Below are 27,573 nucleotides of genomic sequence, written 5' to 3'. Positions count from 1 at the left end.
TATAGACAGTAGACTTATACATACATATATATATATATATAGTTGGTTGATACAGAACTAATTTTGTCTCAGCATGCATGCAGGCAGGTGGGGCTCCATTAATGATTCTAGAGGCTCATGCAGCTACGTGATTAACGTCTTTATTATTATTATTATTTATAAATTCTAAGTATTATTTATAAAAAATATTAAATCCGTATATAATTTAATATAAAAATAATTCATGCTTAACACGGATTATAAATATCACTAGATAAAAAATAAATACATATAAACAATAAAGCTTAACAATTTTAGATATAGAAAAATATCATTCCCTGTAAAATATGCTCATCCAATGCATGATTTGTATTTGAGTTTGAATTTTAATTTAAATAAAATTTGATTTAATATTTTATAAGATAAAATAATACTCCCTTCACCCACTTAGAAGGTTGACATTTGCTTTTTGCATGCTGATTTTTAATATTAATTATTATATCAAAACGTAAGTACAAATTAAGGAAAAAAAATAAAAATACAATATCTTGTAATACAAATATAATGACATTTGTATAAAAAATTATACAAATATAAGGATATTTTTAAATTTAAATATAACGACGTAAAATATAAATGTAAGCTCATTAAGTGGACGGAGGAAGTATAATCGTATTTACATGATAAAAATATATTAACACAATATAAAACACAATATAAAGGTAGTTGACCCAGTGCACACTTTCGGATAGCGACTGCGGATTCCCACCTGGTAAAGAAAAGAGAAAAATATATAAAGGTAGTTACGCTATTAGGTAGGGGAGGGGAGATTAGTTGAGGTTTGAAATTTCAGTAAAAGCGCGTTTCTAAGAAGCACGCGTTCTGCTGCACATGCACTCACTCCTCCAGTCTCTATTGTCTTTGTCTTGTTTTGTATATATATATATATATATATATATATATTTTTTTTCTGGACAAATATTTCGTAATTATATCTTACCAAATTGTCAAAATTGCTTTTAAGATCAAATTTGTCACTATTATAATTACATGTTATATAATGACTGCTGCTTCTAGGATCAAATATGAAACGAATCTGAATTGGTGATTGGTAGATAGAAATTTAGAATAATTTTATAAAAGTGTTGCCAGCCAAATCAAATTAATGTATATTAGATTCATTGTATTTTGAATGAATTGTTACCATACACTCTATATAGGAAAATTGTATAAAATGTTCCTATGTAAATCAAATAAGCTTAAAGCACAGTTTGAAAATGAATGCTTGTGTTGCATGTAGATATATGTCTAGCAATGAGATTGTTTCAAAACATACTCTAAGCAATACTAATCTATAGGACTATTTGCTATATATATATATATATATATAATAGTACTAATATATTTTACAGGGGCATGGATCAACGGCTGATCAGGTCAAATCAACATGGCTGATTGGTCAGTATATACTTATATGAATTATACATTATTTTATAAAACAATATATGTTGAGATATATATATATATAAATATATACTGGTTATTTATATAATATATGATAATCCGATCAAATAAACACCATATTGACTTGGCCGGATCAGCATAGGATCTACAGTAATTTTACAGGCGATTAGGTTTGCGGCATGTATTGTAGCTTGATCCTATCTGAAATCATAGTGGAGTTGCTTGAATTGAAACCCCAAATGTAGGTTTTGATGGAGGCCAAATTTAGAAAAACAAATTCAGTGTTGTGTATATTTTTACTCATTTTTGTGAGGTGTATTGCAGCTTGATCTTGCTTAAATCACAGTGGAGTTAATTTCTTGGATTGGGTGTGTTTGTTTGGGGGTTTGGATTTTGGATTGGGATTTGAATAGTAAAAATTTTGAATTTGAATAGTTGTATGATGTGATATAAATAGGGTTTGATGTGATGTTTTGAATGTAAAATTGATTTTTAGTATAATATAAAAAATGAAAAATAAGTGTTTGATTTGATATTTTTGGGGGGAAAAAATTGGATGAATAGTGGAAATCCTCCAAAATCCTTCAAACAAACACACCTTGTAAACTTTGTTGGCAATGGAATTGAATAACAAATTTAATAGAAGAAACACTATACCAATTGAGAAATTTGTACTTCAAATAAAAATGATACTCTCTCCGTCCCTTAACAATCTATTCATTTTTTCATTTTGGTCTGTCCTATAACAAAGTATCAATTTTTTTTAGTAATTGTACTACCTACGTAATATTACAAATACCCTTCCAATTTACTATATATTACACAAATGTCATTACCTTTATTTCATACAATACTAATAGGGTTAATCTAGTATTTTTACTTTTATTTCTACTTTATCCCAATATAATACTAATATTTCTAAAACTCCGTGTAAAAAACAAATGAATATATAGATATGAGACGGAGGGAGTATTAATTATCTAAAGTTGTTAGATGTGATGGTTTATAAAAGTATGAAATATTATATCCATAACGAAGTTAATATAATATTATAAATGAAAAAAGATTGTTTAATACTCTCTCCGTGTTACGTTTACTTTTTGCGTTATTGTATTTAACATTACAAATATTTTTATATTTGTATAAATTTTTTTGTACAAATGTCTTTTTATTAGTATTATAAGACACTAATAGAAGTATTTTTGTATTTTTGTATGTATTTTTACGACGTTTTGATATAATAATTAATATTCAAAGATCAATAAACAAAAAGTAAATGAAATATTAAAGCAGGACGGATGTAATATTATATATTTTAAAAATTGAAAAAAAAAACAAAAAAACAAAATGATAACTAGTGGGAGTTGAAAAAATACGTAATGTAATGTAAGGTACGAAGAATTGTGTTGAAAACTCGAAAGAAAGTTTATAGAAGAATATTTTTGGTGGGGGTTTGCATGGTAGCGCTTGAGCGGAATAACCGTAATTTGCATGCTACGATGGGAATTAATTAATGGCAATGCACAAAGTGAGGTATCGAAATTTGAAGCCCTATATATATATATATATATATATATATATCTATACATATATATATGTAAACAGATATGAGAAGATGATTAATAAATAATTAGGAAGAAACAAAATATTGCACACATAGAAGAAGATCAATATATATATATATATATATATATATATATCTATCAATCGAAAAAATAATTTGAAAAACTAATTAAGTTCCCTCGCTGCCAGCCTTCCTCCCACGCAGAAGAATCGAATTAATCGTTCATTCTGTGCCTGCTGGTTGGTTGGCTGGCTGGCTGGCTCTTCGACCTTACTTATAATCCAATTCATGTCGTCTGATCTCATCTGATTTTGATTTCATCTGATCTGATCTGTGTGTGTCCAATTGCAAATTAGCAATAGCCAATTACAGCCTTAATTAATCGATTGAATTCCAAGATGAATAGGTTATTCAGAAAGCTGAGGAGTCTCGACGCGTACCCAAAAGTGAATGAGGATTTCTACAGCCGAACCCTAACTGGTGGCCTCGTCACCATCGTCTCTTCCCTCTTCATCGCTTTGCTTTTTGTCTCTGAGCTCAGTATGTCCATGTGTTTGTCTATGGCTTTCTTAATTCCTTCTTTCAACTTTTAGGTTTTCAATTTTCAATTATATTGATTTGGATTGCTACTTTGAAGGATAGATCTCTCTTTCAATGCTTTAATTGTTCCATCTTTTCAATTTTAATTTGGTGCATTGCTGGTTAATTTGCAGGGTTGTATCTCAACACAGTTACGGATACAAAGCTCGTCGTAGATACATCGCGAGGAGGCAAATTACAAATCAATGTAAGATATATATATATATATATAGCTTCTCCATCATATTTGTCATAAGTTCTTTCTTTGTTTTTTTCTTAGAAAAAAAAAAAAAAAAACAGTCCAAAAAAATTCATTGAATAGTATTAGCTCGTTTGATCTTAGTGTTCTACGAGCACGCGATCATCACTAAAAAGAATATTTTAATAGCTATTTTTACTAATATATTTTTGACCTTTGCAGTTTGATATAAGCTTTCCGGCGACTCCATGTACGTTGCTCAGCGTTGATGCCGAAGATGTTAGTGGAGAGGAGCATCGGGACGTAGTATGTTAATGTTTGAATCTTTTCATATACAGAGTTTTTGAATGATCGAGGAAATATTTTGATCGTGTGCATATACTAAATTGTGCCTTTGTTGTTGATTGCATTCATCATGTTTTGAAACTTGTAGAGGCATAATATATTCAAGACAAGGATTGATTCCTACGGGAATGCGATTGAAGTGAGACAAGACGGTATTGGCGCGCCCAAGGTTCGCAACCGTGAGCTGCTTTTGATATTCTTTTTGTGATTTACTTGATTAATGAATAATATTATAATAAAGACAAAATTGCTTATAATCAAAGCCTGTATTTTGGAAAATTTACATCATACGCTATTTTTTCATGATTTAGAAACTGCATGTAAAATTATCTTATACTTCTGTTTCCATTAGGCTTTCTTGTGTTTTCATAATTTAAAAATTATACAAGACTCTTTTTCATGTTCATAATTTAAAAATTGTATGAGGTTCCTTTGTAATTAAAAAATTAATTCATAAAATTTACCAAAGATTCCGTGAGTCTCTGTATTTTTCATAATTTAGAAATTGTATGACACTCTTTTATTTTAGAAAATATTGTATAAAATGTTTTAAAAATTCAGTTAGGCTTCCTTGTATTTCCATGATTTAAAAACTGTATGAAATTCCTTATATATTAGAAAAGATTATATAGAATGCCCTATAAATTTCACGAGACTTCTTTGTATGCTTTAAGAAATATTGCAAATAATCTTCTAAAAACAGAATTATTTGCAATATTTTCGAAGATACAAGAGAATGATTATTAGGGAGAATTATGCAGACCTTTTAAATTATGCTTATAATTTTTCGTCGAGAATTACAAGTGTTCATGAGTATATTGGTTCTAATTGTTGCCTTACTCGTTGTTTTGATCGAATGTGTTGATCCCAGATCGGGAGGCCATTGCAGAGACACGGTGGTCGGCTTGAGCACAACGAGACATACTGTGGTTCGTGTTATGGAGCAGAACAGGTACTTGGGCCTATTGACACGCAGCCATTGTTATGCAGCCAAAGATAATCATATTCGCGCACGATTTTGCTTAAACATCTAATATTTTTTTTACACTTCTCTTTTGCAGTCTGACGATGACTGTTGCAATTCATGCCATGATGTCCGCGAAGCGTATCGAACCAAAGGTTGGTGGCTGGCAAATCCAAATATGATCGATCAGGTTTACATTACGCCATTTTTATTTAAACATTCGCCTTCTGCTTTCGCCTCCATTTCTGCATTCGAATAAGTACTTTTTCTCGCTCGTGGTTTATGTCTTGTAGTGCGTAAGAGAAGGTTTCGTGCAAAAACTGAAGGAAGAAGTCGGCGAAGGATGCAACATACATGGAACTCTCGAGGTTAACAAAGTGGCCGGAAACTTCCATTTCGTGCCCGGTAAAAGCTTGCGCCAACCAAGTACCATCGAGCTCAATTTGCCGGCTCTTCCAGCTGATAGTTATAATGTAAGAAACTACCAATTTTACTTTTCTTGATACAATATATATCTTCTTATGATCCCAATTTTTATTCGTCATCTATTTTCTATTCAACTTTTTACTGTTGTCAAAGCAACCCAAAACATCGAAACTCTTCCAAAGTATATCTAAACACAACATTTCGCGCAGATAAGCCATAGGATCAACAAGTTATCATTCGGCGACTTCATTCCGGGAGTCGTAAATCCCTTGGATGGGTAGGGCATTCTTAACAATGGTCGTATTAGTTTATTTGTTCTTCGTCTTCCCGATCATGTTATCTCTTCTCTTGATGAATTCTTATAAAAAAACTCCCTTATGTTAGAAAAATAATTAATGATGCATATTTCTAAAAATTTAAACTTTTAGATAAAACAATTATTTTGATCATCTAATAAATTTTATTGTTTAGGGCACAATGGGAGCAACCAACACCTAGTGGAGTTTATCAATACTTCACCAAGGTGAGAATTCTCTCTTCATCCATTTTTCTTTTATGACCACGAAATTCGCAGTCCATTTTTCTTTTTATGACGTAGAAATTCACAGTCAATCGTTAATATTATATATATATAGGTGGTTCCAACTGTGTACACCAACATCATAGGCCATACTATCCACTCAAATCAGGTTGGTACCTTCTACTAATGGGAAATGTATTTTTGGTTTTATATTAATGTCAATTCGGTTCGATTCAATTCGGCTCATCCAGTTCTCTGTGACTGAGCACTACATGAGTTCTGAAGACCGTCTCGAGTCACCTCCGGGAGTTTTCTTCTATTACGATCTTTCCCCTATACAGGTTCGCGCTAACGTTTTCCTGTAGCTGTGAACAGAAACATTCAGTCATATTTTATACTTCGTTCGACATAATTTTGGTTTAGCCTAAAGAAACCTTTGTACAGCTCAATTTGATCGATGCCCGCTGAGATTAGGTCTGTGTTTGTGTTTTGTTCGTCGCAGGTGACTTTCACAGAGACACGGACGCCGTTCCTTCACTTCGTCACGCATATCTGCGCCATAGTCGGAGGTCACAAAACAACACTACACTACACTAAACGAGCATGGATGCGTGCATTTTCAGAGGTTCACTAATTACGTGCTGCTGACCTTTTATTCCTTCGCGCAGGTGTATTCACGGTTGCCGGGATTGTAAATTCCTTCCTTTACCACGGGCAGAAGGTGTTACGGAAGAAAAAGGAAATAATTGGAAAACTCAGATGATACCTTAACTTGTGGAAGAACAGTGATCAAAGCTGCGCCCACTAACATCATAGCACACGTCCTCGCCCTCGCACAATTTTTGCCGTCTTTTTTCTGGGCTTGTGCTTGAGCTCTCCCTGTATCTTGAATTGAAAATGTACATTCGGTTTAGTACTGCAACTATCATATACAATTTTGCCATTATCCGTACATTGTTCAAGTGCTAAAATTTTCTCACCCGCACATATGTAAAAAGGTTTTTGCACAAATCGAACCGGAGTTTAAACTCAACAAATGAGGCGACTCCCCAGAACAAACAGATATTACAAGAAATCTACTAACAGTAAAACATCCCTTAACTTCATTACAACAAAGGGGAATGTAGAGAAGAACACAGATATGCTGCTGTAAAGAACTGTTGTAATGGTGACTGATGTCAAAATCTAGTTTTCATTCCTATATCACCATAGATGCACTATGTACAGATCCACTGAACAAATAGAGAATCGAACGTACAAGAAAATTGTCACAAGCAGAGTTGAAACAAGAAGATTGCAAAGATAGTGATAGCAGGTACAATTGGCGCCATCAATCCAATCTCTGTGAAATCTTAAAAGCTTCTCGAGAATAAAAATGGCTGAAATGAGCGAACCTAGCAAAGATTATGAGTAAGATGAAAATTGAATGCTAGGAATCCACAAGAATCTGTAATGCAAAAGCTTCAAGCATAGATTACGATGCTAGTAAGGATTGATCTTATCCCTTAATAATCGAACCAGATATGACTTCTATTTCATTGATGAGTGATCACAAGTATCGATCGCGCTGTAAAGTAGCTTCACTCAAAATGTTGACATACTTACTGCAGACTTTTGGAGCCCAATGTCGATCAACTTTTAGCTTTATTATATCTCTCACGATGTTTATAATATTCTTCGAGTTCATTTTCCAACTTTTCAATGAACATACTTGTATGCTCTAAGGACTGCTCGTATCGATACTTTTCCAGGGCCTGCAAATGCCATAAATATATGTGAATGAAATCAAATCACAATATACACAGGTCATGGCCGTTAAATGACTAACTAGATTTCCTAATAGTATCTCCCACTTAATTATAAAATATTGTTCTATCTCAGGTATCGATTATATCTAGCAAATCCCAATAGTTGCAGCCGTAGCTAAAGATCTAAACTTTTATCTGAACATCATTGACACTACACACAAAATGCAAGATGGGTAACCCGTAATCAGTCAGAAAAATAATACCTTTGCTTTAGACAGAGTATCGAGAGGCGACATTATATCGGGCTGAACGTAATTCTTCCCCCGATAGAATATTATGATATTATTGGGTTTTATGTCAATAATTATGCCTTTGCTCAACCTAGAAAGTTCTTCGGCATATTGATTGACTTGCCCAGGTTTGCAAGGCTTGCAAACGACTTTGACCGTCTCGTGTCTTTTCCAGTGGAGATGCATGTTAAGAACAACACCTCCGAAGACACCTCGTCTCCCAACCGGAACATAATGTTTCTTCTTTTCACCAGTACGCTTCAGGTAAAACCTTTCCTCTTCAGTCAGTATTTCAGGATCATGGGTTTCGGGCAGTGCTTTCGGAAACTCGTATTTTCTCAATTTCTCGATCAACCATGTTTCCTTCCTTTTTGCCTGAATAAAAGATACTCGGAAAATAAGCAATGTAAAAGGGATAACCATGTGCAGAACTAACTTAGCGTATGAGAAAATGCACCCCAAAGGAATTGAATTTTCCAAAGGACTGTTTGCTAACCTTTTCAAGTTTGTATCTTATTCTCACTTCAGGGTTAGGAGAATTCATTTTCTTCTTTGCTTTCAATCGATAAAATCGAAGTTCATTCAACTTTGCCTTCCTTGACATCTCAGCCTTTCTTGCAGTTTTATTCGCTTCCTTCAAAGAACTTCTTCCACCAGGCTCATTACCAACATCAAATCGGATAACATCTTCATTGGTGTTCAGCACAATAGCTGCATTCGCAGTGGCTTTAGCATATCCTCTTATCATACTTCGAACTTCAAACATACATGATCTTCGATCAGGCTGAGCACCCAGTAAACTTGATCTATACATGATCATTCCATGGTTCCTAAACCCAAAGCAACCCTTACAACGAACAGGCAAAGCCGTTTCTACTGAGTAAGCAGGATTTGAAATTCTTCTCACCAGCCATTTGTAACAATGTGGAGATTCCCTGTAGGAGACACTGCAATCACATCACATCCATTTTTTCAGAATAATTTTGAATATGGATATATATATATAATTTTTCAATGGAATTTCACTGTTCCTAATAAAAATAAATCCATTTTCTGTTCATAATATCACAACCAAAAACTATTTGACCTAATAGAACAGCAAAACCAAACACAAATGCAAATACAAATACAAATACAAGTACAAAGTTTTCACAAATAATTCTGATTTCAAAGCACCAGAAACACATTTTTGGCATTGAAAATCCACTTCATCACATAAATACACATCCTTTGAAGCAACAAAATTCACCAACATTGTAAGTAATGCTCATTACAGAGCGGGCATGTATACATAAATAACGGTATTCAAAAAATTTAAATATAACTGTAACAGAACAGGAGTTTTTTCCACCCTAATTCACTTTAAAAGCTTGGATTTAAAGCTGAAACAATCAAGGGAAATAAACTTAAATCCTGCACCAGTGCCAATATTGATAACGTCTTGCTTACCTTCTAGTGGTGGCACTCCCGGAAATTATCTTCCATAAACCTGATATTAATGGATTGGGCATATGAAAACTTAGCTGTGCACCCCTTTTCCAGTGGATAGGCAGGTAGTTGGGAAATGCTAAACTAATGTGAAACTGTGAGTAATTTTTGTGGGTTGCGGCTAACTGTACGCCACTTGTGTTAGGGGGCTTTCCTCTGTGGCCGTGCTGCAAATGGGATTGATAGCACAACTTTGTTAACAAAATGTATTCACTTTTATTTGGTAATAAGAAGCATGTGCAATCACTCAATTCTCTCTAAAAAAACATCTCATCCAAAATTTATTTTTCATTTGAAATATGCTATTTCATCTTAAAAGCAAAACATAACATCACTCACTGTTTCAGTTCGAATTTCCACTCGCTGATATATAATTTTGTCAAATTGACCGAACAACATCAAATAATACCAGCATCAAGAAAACATATGAAAACAAGAATCTAGATTTATAACTAAAAACCAAGAGTTCCTGTAAAAAGAAATCATAGCAACCTCAGGAAAGCACAAGTGAACATATTCGGAGGAAAGCATTATTTCAGTTAACGGTGTACTAAAAGAGTAGTGCACCATGAATGCTGCAAATTAATAGTAAGCTGAAAAAGTTCTATAATATGTAGAATAAGCTAGAACAATAGTATGTGGAAATTAAAATACTTCTTTTTTGGAGAGTTTTTAAAATACTAATGTGTTCCTTAATTAGCAATTCAACAAAAAAGCTCGGCAGTGAAGTAGCAAACTTACAATAATATCGTAAAAGAAGCTTTCAATGGATAGCTCTATTTATATCACAAACAATAACAAATAAGTAAAAGATAAAATTCAAAGAGGCATTTCATCGAACACATTATAGGCATCAAACCCAGAAACAGAAGATCGACAATAAATAGAACTAATGGAGCAAAGTAAATTCTAAACTTACACAATTACAGTTTACACAGCAGCGCCGGCGACGGCGGAGATGGTGAGAAGCATCGAAGCAGCGGCGTGGCCAGTGATTTGACCGTGTGGTGCGTTTTTGCAAAATACATAACCCGACTGTGTTGTGTTTGTTTTTTATTTTCAAATAAAACAATTTACCTTAATTCAATCACATATTTAATAAATATTATTCATTTCATTTATTCTTCAAAATTATTCAATCAGAACATTTATATTTTATACTTTTTATATTATACTTAAAAAAAAATCAATTTTGTATCAATAAAATAATAATCAAAGAAACCCAAAGTTTAAGGCTATTTTTGCCGTATTATTTATATTAATATTATTTAAATAATTGATCTACGACAGCGAGTACTGACTAGTGCCTAAACAACGATTTTAGTATTGTCGAACTAAAGAAGAAGCACGCTTTTAGTGGTAACTATGCACATTTGCTTGCTTCTTCTTGTTGGTATCTTTTAAGAAAAAAAGAACAGGAGAAATCAAGGGAAAATGGAGGAGGACAGAGCCAAAGAAAAGGGGAAAGGGGGCGACAGATGGCCGGCAGCGATCGCCAATCTCACCGAGATGTCGTCAAATCTCGATTCTTTACAGAAGCTACTGATAAAGAAAGCTGTTTATGTTGACGACGATACATTCGCCAAGGCCTCCCTCAGCTCCGAACAAGCTCGGGCAATCAAGGTCGTATACCTCTGCTTATATATGTTTCGGATTTACCATCGGTTAACTGCCTCCAAAGTGCTGCGCTAATTCCTTGCTATGCTTGATGTTTTGAGATTCGCTCTGCGGGTGGTTTTGATTGAGTTCGATTTCTAGGGATTTTTGATAATTGGATTTTCCGTGTGCGTTGTCATGTGTAACATAAAAATGTTGCGCCATTATCAGCTTTCAGTGGCGAGGTCCTGATACGAAACATACAATCTCTTCTGTGTTTCTGATTATACTTGATATTGATCTGGGGAGAGAAGCTTCTTTGTGATGGATTGAACCGTAGTGATGGATGCTCATAGTTATGGTCAATTAGAAGGTGGTCACGATCGGTTTTCTTTACATCGTTTGAAAGCTGCAGTTCGAAAGTTTTTCTTTCCTATATATATATATATATTATATATATATATATAGTTGATCCACTCTTTAGTTTCTCTTTGATTATATAGTTTCTCTTTGAAGTTTGTAGAATTATAATGCTAACTCATCCATCTAGTGCACTTTATAGCTTGTAATTGCGTAATGCTGTCTTTAACTACTCAGCAGGCATGAGTGGTATTGGCATTTCATGATCCTGACAGTTTGATAACAATAGGTTCTTGAGCAAAGGGTGGAGACTTTAGAAAAAGAACTGGATAATGCGATTTCAGCTGCTGCCCGTGCACGTACCGAAAAACGCCATGCTGAAGCAGCACAGAAAGCAGCAGAACTACGTGCTCTAGAAATTACAAAAGAACTAGAGAACACTTCAAGTATGTTATATATTCTCATACAACCATTTTCGTCTACTTGAATTCTTTGCCAGTGAGTATTGACAGGTTATTTCCTGCAGTTCATAGAATAATGATAATCAAATTGTTGTATGCTGTTTTCAGTTCTTGATTATTCTCTCTTTGATAGCCTAATCCACAGAGCATGTGGAATAGAAAAATATCATGCATACATTTTTTGTTTTTAGTTCTTTCAAATTTCTAATTCTAGTGAATGGGTTAGAATTGAGCCGAAAGTTAATTAGCTATGATTAGGACCACTGTGGCCTAGTAAAAGCATATCCTTTCTTCAGCTTGTTAGAAATTAAGATCATTATGTTTGATGGAACATTTTAGTACCTATAGTAACTGGAAAAGAGAATTAGATCGTAATTCTACCATTATTTTAAAGTAGAAAATACAGATAGGAAAATATTATTGCAAATCTTTGATACAGCACAAATGGTAATCTAGTACCCCACACAGTCCACACTTATTTTTGACTAAGCGATGCATCACAAGCATCACAGAACAAACTAAAAGTACATCACATAACAACCATGGCACCAAGGTTAATAACCTCTAGAACAATTATGCTAAAGAAAATCCATGAGCAAATTAATGTAGATATGCATATTGGTGGCTTGAATGGGTGAGTGAAGTAGAAGAGTAAAAGGAAGACATGTGATATTATGTTATATGGAGCTAATGTTGGTGTTGGAGGAGCACCACTAGAAAGGGACCATTTGAGATGTTAGGCTAAGCACGATGGAAAGTCATTGGGGAATGATAAGCTGAGGATTGCTGGAAAGAGGCAGTAGGAGAGGGCGACAAGGGTGATTCTAGCTTTGAAATAATGAATGATATATGCGGCCCTACATAAAATACTTGATTTACAGAGAATAATTGCAATCAGTGTTGTTAAATATCTCGTTCCAACTTAGTTGAAACTTACAATTTTGCAGTTCATTGTATTACCACTACATCAAAAATAACAACCAGAACTTTATTTCAGCAGAATGTAGTGGAAGGTGCATCAAACTCCTGACGTGTTAAAAACAACCTGTAGAAAATAATGATAGCTTAAATGGTTTGAAAAGATTGATTTTTATAAAATTGCATTACTTTGTCTTATGATTAGATAATTAGTATTTAACAATTGGATGAAAATTTGAAGAGTTTGTATTATATTCCAGTTGAATTTATAAAATAAATTACATTATTGTTAATTCTTATGAATCGTGTCACGATCCTATGATTTGACCCCACTTCTGTGCTAACATTGAAACTTGAATTTGACAAACATGATCACAATAATAGGACACAAGATGTGAAGCGATGATTGTTAGATAGAAAACAACCTAATGTGCATACAAAAAAAAACCCTGGTTGATAAACAGAAAGTTTCTAAAATAATCCATTGTAAAGGAGGAGTGAAGGCATTGACATGACCAGGTCTCTACACAAATTTAGTTAAGTGCTAGAATTGGAACAAGATATGGAATGATTCCATTTATTGAGTTGGCCATGGCATTTAGTATAGGCAAATCCTGGTCCAATCTATGCAGCTCCAAATTTTTGTGTAGCCTCATTCTATATAAGCTATGGTTTCGGCATTTATGTGTATGGACTTCCAGCATCTTTGCTTCTCATTTTCTCTTCTTCCTTTCGGTTCAAGGATTAATCAAACTTTCTGCTAAATTCTTAGTTGTTTTTGGGATTTAGTCAAACTTTCTGCTATAGTTGATTTTCGCAGAAAATTTTAGGTGCTTTCTTTGTTTATTGTGCTTGTTGTGCATTTTCTTAATTTGAGGATTTTTTGTTTTGTATTATTTTTGGATTCATGGTGATTTAACTTGTATAGAATTGAATCTATCTGAATCAGTGTATCGAATCATTCCATTTATAGTAGTATATGATCATGCGAGCAACAATAGCTTCCCATTCTACAGCTTATACTAAACTAAAATGATTATCGTATCTAGTGTCATGTCTTCTTTATATTGAGGCCGGTAGATTGTCAACCTGAGGAGGAGCTATAGCTGAATGTGGTATGTCAGTCTCACAAGTAACCTTTAGATTTGAGGGATTATGCATTGATCATTCTGATCCCTGAAGCTATTAGAGTTTTAAAAATATTTTGGAATAGTAAAAAGTTTTGATATAATGTAAATATGTATTTGATGTAATATTTTAAATGAAAATTGACATTTGATTTGATGTTTATTTTAAAAGGTATTGTAGATGAGTAGTGCCAAAAAAATTCAAAATTGGTATCTAAATGGAGCTGGATTCTTGGGCTTTGCAAGTATGTCGCACTTAAAGCCATCTTTTCTTTTGCAGAAGTATTTCAACTGCACATGGAAGAGTTACGTGCAAAGCAAGATGAGATCTTTAAGAAAGATGAAGAGATAAAACTTCTGGAAGCTATAATTCAGACACTTGGTGGAAGAGAATCACTTTCTGCTAAAGCCTAAATCCTGAATTGTAAGCCTACGTCCTATTAATATTAGAGGCTGACCAGAATTTGGGGTCTTTGTAAATCTCCATTAATTGTGTGATCTGAACAGTTCTCCACATCTTTTTGGTTTATCTATTTTTATCTTTAACCATTTGAGTTCAGGGGAGACATAGTTCATAACTTGGATCCTTGGCTGTTGTCGGCTGTTGAGATCTTGTAACACAGGCAAATGCGCAGGTCCTCTCGGTAAATCCTAATCCAACGTATTCCATCCATTACAATACCACCAGATTACTTTCATATTCTTGTGACTTTACTGTAGTTTTGTATACATATATTGTTTATATTCACCTGGAATTTTGTATTAAGCCTTAGTTTAGTTTGTGTTTGTTACTTAAGTTTCATACAGATTGATATTTGCCACTGTTAAGAAGTGAGCTGGTAACTTGTGGTTTTTGTTCTAATATTATGTGCTGTACGTACTGCCGTTCTCTTGTAGTATCTCCTTGATCTAATCACTATGGCATTTTCTTTTGACTATAAACATGTTTTGGTGTTCTTTTGTTTTGGTTTTTGCTTATGCTACTAGTTCTCATTTAGATGTTCTTTGTTTATTTATTTGCTTGATTTGGGTTCTCATTCAATAAATGTTATGCCTCTGGATTGATGAAGAATAGAAGAATATTTGATTAGTGAGATTTACTTTCGTAGACTTTCTTTTCTTTCAATGAAGGTTGGTACAAATCAACATGGTATTTATTTGACTGTTCGGTAGGCATACAATCTAGGCCCCCTTTGTCGCATCGGTGACATTAAGTTTTGTAAATTTTCTTTTGTTCCTCATTGAGCTAGTTCGAGGATTTGTATGATCCCTTATCATTATTATGACACCATGTTTAAATCTGCCATGATTATTACTTTGTTGACCATCTTGCCTTCGATCTCTCAAACCTATTGCTTAGGGCTTTATTTGGAAGATTTGAGTCAAATTGCTTTAGGAAATAAAGCTCGAGTTAGTTGACTATGGTTCTTGTTTAGGCTTGTATGATCCCTTCGATCTTCCAGCGAAGTAGCAACAAATGAAAATCTCCATGGCTCCAACTTAATACATAAGTATTCTCGTTGTAGAATTAATTTTGTGGATTGTGCCAAATTCATATATATCAGAGGCGTTAATTACGGCATGACAAAGAAGACAAGTTTGAGTTGACATCAAATTTGTAGACCTGGCGTGAGAGTGAGAATCATTCTATCGTAACAATTTGATTCATCTAGTGGATTTCTCACCTCATGTAGTGTTTTTTTATTTTTATTTTTTGGATTTTCTGTCCTTTACATAATTTGCAATATTTGTTTATGTTTTAGTTGTGCTTCAACCCGTTTCCAAAATTTTAACACACTTTTAGGCACATAATCCTTAACAATTGGTATCAGAGCGTTCAACAAGATGTCGATCACAAATTTCAAAATTGAGAAGTTTGATGGCAAGATTTTATTTGCTCTTTGGAAAATTCAGATGCGCGCGGTGATGTTGCTTGGGCTAATATAGACAAGAAGGGGGCTAATATAGACAAGAAGGTGTTGACTGCAATACAATTAATATTGTCGAAAGAAGTTCTACGTAAAGTTGCTCATGAGACTACCTACAAGAGTTGTGGTTGAAGCTGTAGATGCAGTAAATGACAAAGTCTCTTGCAAACAAACTTGTTTGAATGAATACTTTTATACAATTTGAATGCCTGAAGGTACTCCCATTCAATCCCACCTACATGAATTTAATTCAATCATTATGAATTTAGAAATTTTGGATGTTACAATTGATGATGAAGATAAAATCGTGTTGTTGATTGTCTGTTATCTCATTTACAAACATTTTGGAGAAACAATACTTTATGGTTCTAGAGAATCTCTTCAATTTGACGAAGTTAAATTAAATTTGTTATTGAAAGAAAATTTTAGTTTTTGTTGTCAATCGAATAACCTGGATGAATGTTTGATTGTGAGGTGTAAGGTTAATGCATAAAGGTAATGGCGGTGAGAAAAAAATAAAATAAAATAAAAATCTCGATATAAGTTGAGGGGACCAAATGCAAATAAGAGTCGGAATGACTCCATGTTGTTGTGAATGCTGGAAGTTGAAAAATAAAAAAGAAAATTTCTAGAAATGAAAGAAACTTGTAGAGGCAACAGAAGTTGATGTCGTGTACTTCGATTCAAATGGTATTATAGTTTTGATAGTGATATTAGAATCACGTGTTATGAATGCATGGATTTTAAACTTCGGATGCACATTTTATATTTGTCTCAACCGAAATTGGTTTACTACATATGAATATATTTGTCTCAACCAAAATTGGTTTACTACATATGAATCAAAGAACGACAATGTAGTACTTATGGAAAATGATGCCTAATGCTCGGTTTTTAGCATTGGTTCAGTTAAAATAAAAATTCACGACGGTTGTATCTGTAATCTTACAAATGTTCAATATGCTTCTTATGTAAAAATAATTTTATATATTTCAGTATTTTTGCTCGCTAGGTTATAAGTTCTCGGTTGAAGGTGAAGTATTAAAAGTTTCTACAATCTCTAAACAATTATGAAGGTAAATTGGGTCGGATGTTTATACATTCTACAAGGCCATACTGTATTGGGTTTGACAATAGTGGTTTTATCATCAATGAGTGATTCAGATTTCACTTTATTATGGCAATTGCGTTTGGATCATATGAGTAAAAAAATGAAGGAAGATATTAATTTCTCGAAGTCTTTTCGGTGATCAAAGCATCACCACATTGGAATTTTTGAACATTGCAATTTTTAAAAGCAAACGAAGGTCGATTTCTTTACAACCTCGCATCCTACATACGACGTGCTCGATTATATTCACTCAGATTTGTGAGGGGCGTTGAAGGTTCGTCATTTACCGTGGAAAATGTATCTTTATAACATTGATTGATGTCTTTTTCTGAAAAATTTGGATATATTTCTTGAGGCGAAAGGATAAAACATTTGGCACTTTCAAGAAGTGGAATGCTCTTATAGATAATCTTATAGGTAAGAAAAATAAAAATTTTTAAAACTGATTGTGGCTTAGAGTTTTGCAATGGTAAATTCAACGAGTTCGACGAATCACATGGTAATGAGACATCAAACATTTCCAAGAAAGCCCCAACAGAATGGTGTAGTATAACAATATTAATCGAACCTTATTGGAGAGCTCGGCGTATGGTTTTGAATGCAGGATTATGACATCGGTGTTATTTGGGGGCTAAAGCTATTTCGATATTTTGCTACGTGGTAAATTGATGTCTACACTCCCATATTTACTTTAAAATTTTAGAAGAAATTTGGTCAAGTAACTTTATCGACTGCTCATCCTTGCGCATTTTAGATGTCGCGCGTACATGTATGTTGACGATGAAAAATTAGCTCATGAGCTGTGAAGTGTATTTTCTCGAATATTCAGTTGAGTCGAATGATTATCGTTTGTAGAACGTGGATGGGGAATCACATAATGTGGTTTTGAATTGAGATATTATATTTGATGAAAATTTTATGTTGTCTTCTATAAAATGATTCAGCTGTTGGTTCGACATCATCTTTTAATGACCAGTAGAAAGGTGGGGAGAAAGTGAAGTTTCCGATGATGTACAAACCCGCTAGTGATGTTTCTACATTTCATGACCCGCAAATTTATTAATCCAATTCGAGTGCCAAGGTGGAGTTCGTTGGGAATATGACTCAACTTCTCCTTATGGCGAAATTTTTTCAAAAGCTCTTGACGGTTAGTCATAACCATAACTAAGTGGACTTTCTCGTTTTAGAATTGAATTTATGAATTGTGCCAAATCTAGAAGATCTCGGAGATGATAATCATGGGCATTACAAAGATGTCAAGTTTAACTTAACATCATGGACACGATCTAGAAGCGATACTCATAGATATTACATCTACAATCTTTCATATATTGTGGATTATTATTGATTTGATATACCTTCAATTTTAGAAGGTCTAAACTTTTCCTTTGGATCGATTATGATGTAGGGAACGTTTTTGAAGTTCCGAGAGTGAGAATCATTGATTGTAATTATTGCATCCATTCGATTCATCTAGTGAATTTTCATCGTCCGTAGATTTTTATTTTTTAGTTTTTCGTTTTGATCTTTATTCTTTTCAATTTTCAAATATTTGTTTATGTTTCAGTTGTGCATGGTCAAGTCAAGTCAGTAGAGTGTTGATTTGACCGAATATATAAAAGTGATCAACGATATTTATTCAATACAGACTAAAACACAAGACTAATTAAAATTTAAATCCAACGTTTCCTAAAATAAATTAGAATATAACAATGCAATCCGGGTATTCAGGACCATCCTGAATAAATGTCAGCCGTTCGATCAAAATCTTAAGCAACGGATGAAATTGTAGTTAGGGGTAGATATGTAATTTGATTTCAATAAGTTAATACTTTGTTTTAGCATAAATGAAGGGGATGCAGGTGGTATTCATAATTTTAGTCGGTTCACATAAGAAAAAATAACTACATTTTGTTTCACCCACATCCATCTAAGAAAATAAATTGTAAAGAAGTTGGTACGTAGAACAAGATGAAGCAAAATGATGTGGATTTCGGTCAGTTCGAGTGTGTTGTGGACGAAAATAACGTTTTAGAAATTATAGAATGTGGTAAGTTTTTTTATGGATCGCGCAAGTAAATTGACGAATTTTTATTACATTATATACCTATTTTCTAAACATCATATTCTAAATATATATGCATCATAGACGTATTAGTCAATCAACGTATCAATAGTTGCACACAAGAATTATTTAATCAATGACTTAAACAATAGAAGACTTGCAGACTTCCTTAATTCAATTAGATACATTGTCGAACCCAATTCAATTAAATAAATTGCAAGGACAAGATGGCGAGAGGTGATGTGCCAAAATCAATCGAGTGTTACATGAATGAAACGGGTGCTAGTCGAGAAGGGGCTAAGGAGCATATCCGGGCTATGCTCGTGGAGACGTGGAAACAAATGAATAAAGAAGTTGCAAGAATACAGCAGGGGTAGTGCTCTTCACGATTTCCTCGAGCTTTCGCGCGATGCGCGATGGATCTCGGGCGAATGGCGCAGTATATGTACCAACATGGAGATGGCCATGGAATCCAGAAACAGCCTCAGATCAAGAACAGGATTTCATCTCTGCTTTTTCACCCTATTGATCAGTAAATTCGACACAGTACATTTGGATATAGGGAATATCATTTATTGGTATCTACATTTTACTCGATAGTTCACTTTGTGATAGTGAAAATAATGTATAAGAACTGGTTTGAGTTTGTTCACCGGTGGTGTTCTTTTTCTTTCTTTTTTATTTATTTATTATCTAATCTTTCATTACCACAAAAGAAAGTCCATTTGTCTTAACAAGTTATCTTTACAAAAAAAAATATATATTATGTCACAGAATTCTTCTTCCGGACAACATCAGATTCTCCAACATTTGACTTCGAAAAATGAGTAAACGAAGCGAGACACGCCGTGTCCCATTGAGCGTGCCAATTTGTTATCACTGAATTGACTACAGCTTTCGAACAGCCAAATTGTGTTAGGCCCGTCGAAAGGCTAAAAGTTAGGATTTCCCGACGGGCTCAAAGATGGATGAACAATAAAAATAAAAATAAATTTTTGACAAAAAAAATATATAAAGAAGGAAAGTATAATGAAAGAAAGGCAAGAAATAAGTAGATTGTATAAATTTAAATGGATAAAGTAGATGGAAAAAGAAAAGATTTGATACATTTTAGATAATAGGAAGGATACCGTGCTAATTTTTCAAAAAAACACATTGTATATAACAAACATGCAAACACAGGTGAACAAACTTTTCAGGTCAAATTTTCAATTAAATTTAAAATAACAATTTTAAGATTTATTTTGAGTCTCCGGTTTTTTAAGTGATTTAGTTTGGGATATAATAATTATTTTCTTTATACAATATATGAAAATTTATATTGATAATATAAATAATAATGATTTTTTATTTATTTTTTATAAAAGAATAAAATATATTATATATTTTAACAGTTATGTCGCTAAAAAAAATTATTGTGTAGGGTGGGAAAATAGTTTTTTTCCCTCCTATTTAGAACAATTCATAGGGATTACACCTATTGATTTCTTTTAATATCGCATTATTATACAATTAAAGCTATATATGTCATCACTCAAATAATAAAATTATGCATCTAATTAGGTGCAACCATTTCATGGACAAACAAATTATGGACGTGGCTCATTTTATACCACCAATTCTATTGTCCACTCTTTTTAATTCCAAAAGAAAAATGCACTAGTTAGGGAAATACGCCATAATTATAATTCTAGTATGAAGTACTTCATCTGTCTCAAATCAAAGTATTATTTGAAGTTTTAGAATAGACTAAAAATAATAATATTTTATTGATACGTGGAAGTGTGTAAGAAATTTGAAATTTTTGTCCCTTGACTTTATATATATATATATAAAGTAATTGTATGTGTAATAATATATTTGTAATTTAGGTCAAAGTTAAAGGTATTTTGGTATTAGTGTATAATTACTTCTATTAAAATAAGAAATATATACTTTGAAGTGAAACACGCAAAAATAATAAAAATAATACTTTGAGTTGAGACGAATGAAATATATTGAACACACGCATGCCATTCATCTTTTGAAATCTAATAGAGTTAGAGGCTAAATTTCAATAATTCCAAATATATTTGTAAGAGGCTAAATTTCATCATTGTCCACTCTTGTGATCAAGGTTGATTTCTTGAAGTTAGAGGCTAAATTTCGATAATTCCAAATATATTGCCAATAAAGTATTTATGTACTTAATCCACTCTAACTATTTAGTACTTTAATTTTTACTATAATATATATATATATATATCTACAAAATATTAAATCAAGTTATTATTTTATTCAAAATTTAAAGTTAAATAAAAAATCAAAAGAAACAAACAATACTACTATACTATAACATCAAATTTTAAATGTATTTATTTTTTATATTATCATCCAAACATATAGTATAATTTATTATATATGGATGAAGTAAAAATATTACTACAAATTATTACGTATATTAATTTTAATTACAATAAATTTTAAAAATTGTATAAATTAGTATTTATATAAAAAATTATATAGTTTTCTTGTTTAATGTTTTAGTGTGGAATATTTTTTTTTCTTTTTTTTTTTTGGTGTGAGATATGTGAACTAGTTTAGTGTCAATAATATAAAAAATACTGTAATATTTATATTAAATTATTAAATTTTGTGAGAATATAAATATAAATATTATATATATTGAAATTATTGTAAATTTATTTTTGGATTTTTTGAATTTGTCGAACAAATTTCGTATATCAATATACAACAATGAATTAGGAAGCGAATTCAAATAAAATAAATACAGAATCGAAATGAAATTAATCAGGCAAAACAAAAAGGAATTTCAGAAAATCAAAAGCAAACAGTACCCTTAAATTGAATTGATTATATCGAAACACTTTCCAGTGTCTGCAACCGACTACGGGAAATCAATTCGTTGATTTCTTATCTGTCAGTCTCTGAAATTAATCTCAATTTCGTAGCGTCCCTCATCCTCCAAGGTTGAAGACGACATGGATTGACAAGTTGAATGAAGCAAGCAGCAATCTGCTTCGTTCTGGGATCCAGGCCGCGGCGATAGACGACGGACTTCTAGTTGCGTCTGGCAGCTCCGGTCATCTTCCTCAAGCGTCTGGCGACGATGCGTTCAGCGAATCCGGTCATCTTCTCCGGCAGTGCGCGACCAGCGGCAGCTCCTTCTGGCAACGCGCTTCTGTCATGCCTCTCCGACGAACCCACGACAGACCCAGCGCAGTTTCAAGCAGCTCCGGCGGCGCGCGACCTTCTTCAGAACAGATCCGTGGCGTCTGCACCATGTCCGGCAGCGGCAACGTCCAACCATTCCAGCGACAATCCTTTTCTCAAGAAAGCGTCCAGTCCAGCAATTCCTTCCCGATCTACTCCGATCTATCACACCGGCTAAGGGACGGCTGTTCTCGGCTCAGCCCCATGGTGCGAGAACGGCCGAGGTAACCACACCTCAAAGTGGAGGTCGGCGCATCACTCTAAACCTCGACACCCACCAGAATTGACCATCGGAAAAGGTTCAACCCTCACCGGAATCACTCATCGGAACACTATCGGTTTCTCTCCCTTTCCTTCACTCTCTAACTCTCTATCCGTTTTGGTTCTTAACTCACTAACCATTCCCAAGAAACTCCATCTAATATAACCCTAAAAATAACTTCCTCTAGCTAAAAAATCACACACACATGGTTATAACCAAGTGGGCAAATGGGCATAGGGTTTGAGGTATGGGTATGAGAATTGGATTTGGGTTAAAGGATTCGGCCAATTCAGTGGTCGGGCTATGGAGTGGGCTATCGAGGAACTTCTCGAGTTAGACCTCGAATAACCAAAATTTTCAACAGAAATCAAGTTAGAAAAAAAATTAATTGGGTAAACAAACTCAGAATAGTTACTCCAAAAGTAGTGTTAATTACTCTAAAAATAACAATGTAGTTCCACTTTAATTTAGAAAAATTAAAAAATGTGGATTAGGTGCTTGTTTTAAGTCAACACTTAACTTGTGCTGAATGCATTATGATAAATTATGCCATCACATGAATTCGGACATGAGTACCATACCTGCAAGGCTGCAACATACACGTGATATATATATATATACCTGCAGACATATTGATTGCAGTATATATCGAAGCCACATTATTTTGTCATTTAGAAGATATTCGATTCATATATATATATATATATATTGGACAGTTTTTCGTTATTGAAATAACTGTCTGAAACCATGGCTATGCGTTTTTCTTGTTTTCTTCACAGGCAAATTTATTGCCCTGTTCAAGCCTATGCTGTAAGGAAAGCTTCGAAACCCATCTGTGTTTCTTTAACGGCACATGTCGGCGTCGGCGGCGTGGAGACACGTGTTCAGATGCCGGCGGAACGGCGATCGGGAAACTACAACCCCCCGTTGTATAATTTCGATTATATTCAGTCGTTAAGCAGCGAGTATGGGGTATGTATTTTTAAATTGGATTGGATTGAATTGCATCGCGATCGAAGAAATTAATTTCGATTTATTGTGTATGTATAGGAGAATAGGCACTTGGAAAGGGCTTCTGAGCTGGTGAAACAAGTTAAGATGGCGTTGAATGAAGAAATCGACACAGTTCAAAAGTTGGAGTTGATCGATGATTTGCAGAGACTCGGAGTATCTTATCTCATGGAGGATGAAATCCATCGAATCTTGGATCGTTTGTATGCCGAAAGATTCTGTAAGGATGAAGAAAAGAGGTCGCTTTACTCGACGGCTCTCGAATTCAGACTCTTTAGACAACATGGATTTATTGTTGGTCAAGGTTGTTAAGGAAATTCTACCCTTTTATCTATTTATTTATATTTTTCGAGCGTGTACTGGTCAAGGAAAGTCACACCAGAAAAATTTCATTTGACAGGAAAGACCTAGCGTCAGTATTTGAAAATCATGATCTTACGGTCACAAATTCAGTACCACTACAAGAAAAAGTCATATTTTTAACGGGATTTTCTCGTCTCAAATCCACTTTAATTTTTCAGTTACTAATGATATTAGAGACGTAATTAGGGAGAAATTACATTAACACGTAAACTTTAGAGACATAATTTTGTTACAAATATACTATTTTTTATAGTGTATATATGTTTGTTGCGTTTAAGGTGGTTGATCTTGTTGTAGATGTATTCGATTGCTTCAAGAATGAAATGGGAGATTTCAACCCGAGCCTAGGCAACGATACTTTGGGGTTGTTGCAACTCTATGAAGCTTCTTTCTTGTTGAGACCGGGCGAATGGAAGTTGGAGGAGGCGACAAGATTTTCCAAAGGTTTGCTCGAGGAAAAGCTCGATGATGGATCACTTGGGGTTGATGAGAATCGTGTAATATCGGTTCGCAGTGCTTTGGAGCTCCCCATTCATTGGAGGATTCAATGGCCGAATGCGAGATGGTTTATCGACGCATACGGCCGGAGACTCGACATGAACCCGGTTTTGCTAGAACTTGCGAAAACCAATTTCAACATCCTCCAAGCAAAACATCAACAAGAGTTGAAACATGTTTCAATGTACATATTCGGACATATTAAAATTTCCAAATATATCTATATATATATATGTCTTCTTTTATTAATTTTGTTTTGCATATATGTCACTCGTCGTCGCTCTAATGGTCCTAATTAGTCATGTGGTCATTATGATCATTAGAGCGAACACGAGCGAGATATATACAATACAATTTTCAAATAGGTTTACTTAAAAATAAGTGTTATTTACGCGATCAAAATTGTATTTTTTTTTTTTTTGTAATTTTATAAAATTGTTAATTTATTCGATATTGCGATGCATGTAGGTGGTGGAAACAAACTGAGCTAGCGGAGGTGCTGCCGTTTGCGCGGGATAGATTGGTGGAGTGCTACTTCTGGACGCTCGGAGGACTTTTCCGGCCGGAGTATGGCTACACAAGAATGCAAATTACCAAGGTCAATACTTTGATTACGGTGATCGACGATATATTCGATGTGTACGGAACCTTGGAAGAGCTAAAACTCTTCGATGAAGCCTTCGAAAGGTAAGTTAAAGAAATAAGGAAAACTTGCAAAGTTCATTCATATCTATCTATAGTTAAAGTGTTTTTAAATATGGTACGTGACACCTTTTTATTATTTTAGTTATTAAAGTAAAATTCACCTATAGATAATTTTACATTATTTAATGCAATCCCTTAAAATATCTTTATATTGAAATATTGTTACATGTATTGATACGTGAATATTTATTATACAACATGCTGATTTTTCCAATCAACACACATAAAACAATCATATACTACATATAGAATAAATAGATATCACATGCAGTGCAAAATAAAATTATTTGATTTCTGTTTAGATTTGTAGGTGTGTTTTATTATTATTATTTTTATTGTAATTTAAATTTATTCTCGTTTTTATTTTTAGTAAAAAGAAATACTATTTTTTTATTTTTTTTATCATAAAAAAATTATATTTTTATTAATTTTTCTTAAAATCCGTGTTCGATCTAATAGATTGTACCAACCGCCACCTTGATATAAATTAGTCGCGTGACCATTTTCAGCATTGAAGGTTGATATGGACTAGACATAGAGGATTATTTCTAGATAAGGAATAAAATGAGAAGGTAACACATTCGAGACTAAAAATCATTTATTCATCAACTATTACCATTATCTCTCCCATATTTCATCAATTGGATTTTATCTTGTAGCACACAATATATATATATATATATATATATTGTCCTTTTAACCTTTGAATTCATCGTAAAAAGTTACTTTTCCCCCTCCTCTATAAATAGGATTTTTTTTTTTTTTTTTTCTTTGCAACGTTTATGATCAAAACATAGATGAAAAACCAACCTAACAACTTTGATAATTGATTATAGATAAATGACTAAATTTTTATCTTTCTTACCTACCATATCTTACCGTTAATTTTCTCGAGTAATAATTCTAAGACGATCTTCATCAGAGGCGATGTCAAAGCGATTGAGAAGCTCCCACACTATATGAAAATGTGTCATCTTGTACTCAATAGCCTCATTGACGAAATCGCATACGGCGTCCTCAAAGAACAACGACTCCTCGTCATCGAACATTTAAGAAAATCAGTATGTTTATCCATTTACACTAGCCTTTATACATTGTATAACTTTGTTGATGAGTCGTAAATTTTTTATATACCTCTTTGGTGGCAGTGGCGGGACTTATCTCGAAGTTATCTACAAGAAGCTGAGTGGTTTTCCGCGGGACACACACCAACACTCGAGGAATACATAGCCAACGCATGGATGTCAATATCCGCAATTACGATACTTACAAACATATATTTCACCACCGGCGATCCAATAGAGAAGGAAGCCATGGAAGAAGTGTGCAAGTATCACAACCTAGTTCGTTTTTCCGGGATGCTCTTACGACTTGCCAATGATATGGGAACGTCGCCGGTAATTCTCTACGAAACACTAATAAATACTCCATCTGTCTTTTAAAAATATGCTCACTTTTATTTTTTTGCATGTCTCTTAAAAACGTCTTTCATTTCTTTATTAGTAAAAAATCTTACTATTTTTTCTATTTTTTTTTTACTATAAAATACAAAAACTAACGAAAAATTAAAAACAATATACATCACATTAAAACCTGTGTCCAAAAGTATGAGTGTATTTTTTTGGAGATGAAGGGGGTAAAAAATTTGCGACGCATCTTCAATTCCTTCTAATTTTCAATAAATATGTTGTAAGGATGAGATGGCGAGAGGTGATGTGCCAAAATCGATCGAGTGTTACATGAATGAAAGGGGCGCTAGTCGAGAAGAGGCGAAGGAGCATATCATGGCAATGATTGCGGAGACATGGAAACATATGAATGAAGAAGTTGCAAGAACACAACAGGGGGACTCTCCACAATTTCCTCGAGCTTTTGTGCGATGCGCAATGGATCTCGGGCGAATGGCGCAGTATATGTACCAACATGGAGATGGCCATGGAACTCAGAAACAGCCTCAGATCAAGAACAGGATTCCATCTCTGCTTTTTAACCCTATTGATCAGTAAAGTCGATACATTTGGATATATGGAATAGCATTTATTGGTATCTACATTATACTCAAATTGCTCACTTTGTGATGGTGAAAATAATATATAAGATCTGGTTTAAGTTTATCTTCTTACTGTTGGCTTTCTTGTCCTTATAATTTTTTATTATCTAATCTTTAGCTGCAACAAAAAGGTCTATTTGTGTTGCAATTTTTTCGAAGCTGTCAAAATTCGTAGCAAGTTCAACACAAAACGGTAGTTTGGATGAAAGTTAGAGTTTTTGTTAAGGAAGTTCGACTGCTACAAAAGATCAAATCATGATAGTGTACCAATTTTTTTAAGATAATATTATGTAACGGAATTCTTCTCCCAGATAAAAAATCATTTTTACCGTTATCATT

The 27,573-nt window shown here is 33.6% G+C and overlaps 4 protein-coding genes across 16 annotated transcripts; 3 read left to right on the top strand and 1 right to left on the bottom strand.

Moving 5' to 3' along the window:
- The first annotated feature begins 3,405 nt into the window (after window positions 1-3,405).
- On the top strand, window positions 3,406-6,803 carry LOC127256758 (uncharacterized). Its single transcript, XM_051282935.1, has 13 exons — window positions 3,406-3,547; window positions 3,721-3,794; window positions 4,008-4,091; window positions 4,219-4,299; window positions 5,002-5,082; window positions 5,192-5,284; window positions 5,388-5,567; window positions 5,730-5,797; window positions 5,992-6,043; window positions 6,156-6,209; window positions 6,292-6,381; window positions 6,543-6,609; window positions 6,709-6,803. Exons 1-13 carry the CDS (start codon window positions 3,406-3,408, stop codon window positions 6,801-6,803), a joined length of 1,161 nt encoding a protein of 386 aa, XP_051138892.1.
- Window positions 6,087-10,651, bottom strand: LOC127256727 (uncharacterized CRM domain-containing protein At3g25440, chloroplastic). Of its 10 annotated transcripts, none has more exons than XR_007839900.1 (9): window positions 10,486-10,650; window positions 9,528-9,733; window positions 8,575-9,025; window positions 8,052-8,453; window positions 7,642-7,794; window positions 6,807-6,925; window positions 6,690-6,743; window positions 6,475-6,592; window positions 6,087-6,405 (listed from the first exon to the last, which is right to left on the bottom strand). XR_007839900.1 is itself a non-coding variant. In XM_051282909.1 (6 exons), the coding sequence occupies exons 2-5, from the start codon at window positions 9,587-9,589 to the stop codon at window positions 7,672-7,674; spliced, it is 1,038 nt and encodes a 345-aa protein (XP_051138866.1). In that variant the 5' UTR covers window positions 9,590-9,733; window positions 10,486-10,650; the 3' UTR covers window positions 7,214-7,434; window positions 7,646-7,671. The 10 variants fall into 10 exon arrangements, 3 of the variants coding, with proteins under 3 accessions (XP_051138866.1, XP_051138875.1, XP_051138855.1); XR_007839901.1 differs by having other exon boundaries at window positions 6,690-6,739; window positions 7,646-7,794; XR_007839896.1 differs by having other exon boundaries at window positions 6,088-6,405; window positions 7,646-7,794.
- Window positions 10,652-10,965: 314 nt separating this feature from the next.
- Window positions 10,966-16,296, top strand: LOC127257072 (uncharacterized). 4 transcript variants are annotated; one of them, XR_007839934.1, is made up of 5 exons: window positions 10,969-11,189; window positions 11,812-11,968; window positions 14,309-14,452; window positions 14,589-14,672; window positions 15,943-16,296. XR_007839934.1 is itself a non-coding variant. In XM_051283369.1 (4 exons), exons 1-3 carry the CDS (start codon window positions 11,001-11,003, stop codon window positions 14,440-14,442), a joined length of 480 nt encoding a protein of 159 aa, XP_051139326.1. In that variant the 5' UTR covers window positions 10,969-11,000; the 3' UTR covers window positions 14,443-14,452; window positions 14,589-14,890. The 4 variants fall into 4 exon arrangements, 3 of the variants coding, with proteins under 3 accessions (XP_051139339.1, XP_051139326.1, XP_051139318.1); XM_051283369.1 differs by lacking the exon at window positions 15,943-16,296 and having other exon boundaries at window positions 14,589-14,890; XM_051283382.1 differs by lacking the exon at window positions 15,943-16,296 and having other exon boundaries at window positions 10,966-11,189; window positions 14,312-14,890.
- A 5,623-nt stretch (window positions 16,297-21,919) lies between these two features.
- On the top strand, window positions 21,920-27,307 carry LOC127257057 (terpineol synthase, chloroplastic-like). Its single transcript, XM_051283335.1, has 7 exons — window positions 21,920-23,579; window positions 23,658-23,922; window positions 24,279-24,663; window positions 24,948-25,166; window positions 26,107-26,245; window positions 26,333-26,581; window positions 26,879-27,307. Exons 1-7 carry the CDS (start codon window positions 23,355-23,357, stop codon window positions 27,188-27,190), a joined length of 1,794 nt encoding a protein of 597 aa, XP_051139292.1. The 5' UTR covers window positions 21,920-23,354; the 3' UTR covers window positions 27,191-27,307.
- The last annotated feature ends 266 nt before the right edge of the window (window positions 27,308-27,573 follow it).

This window comes from Andrographis paniculata, unplaced genomic scaffold, assembly GCF_009805555.1.
Source record: "Andrographis paniculata isolate CXL003 unplaced genomic scaffold, ASM980555v1 Contig12END, whole genome shotgun sequence".
NCBI lineage: Eukaryota > Viridiplantae > Streptophyta > Magnoliopsida > Lamiales > Acanthaceae > Andrographis > Andrographis paniculata.
Note: the sequence above shows the minus strand (reverse complement) of the source record. Positions and strands in the feature narration are given on the sequence as shown.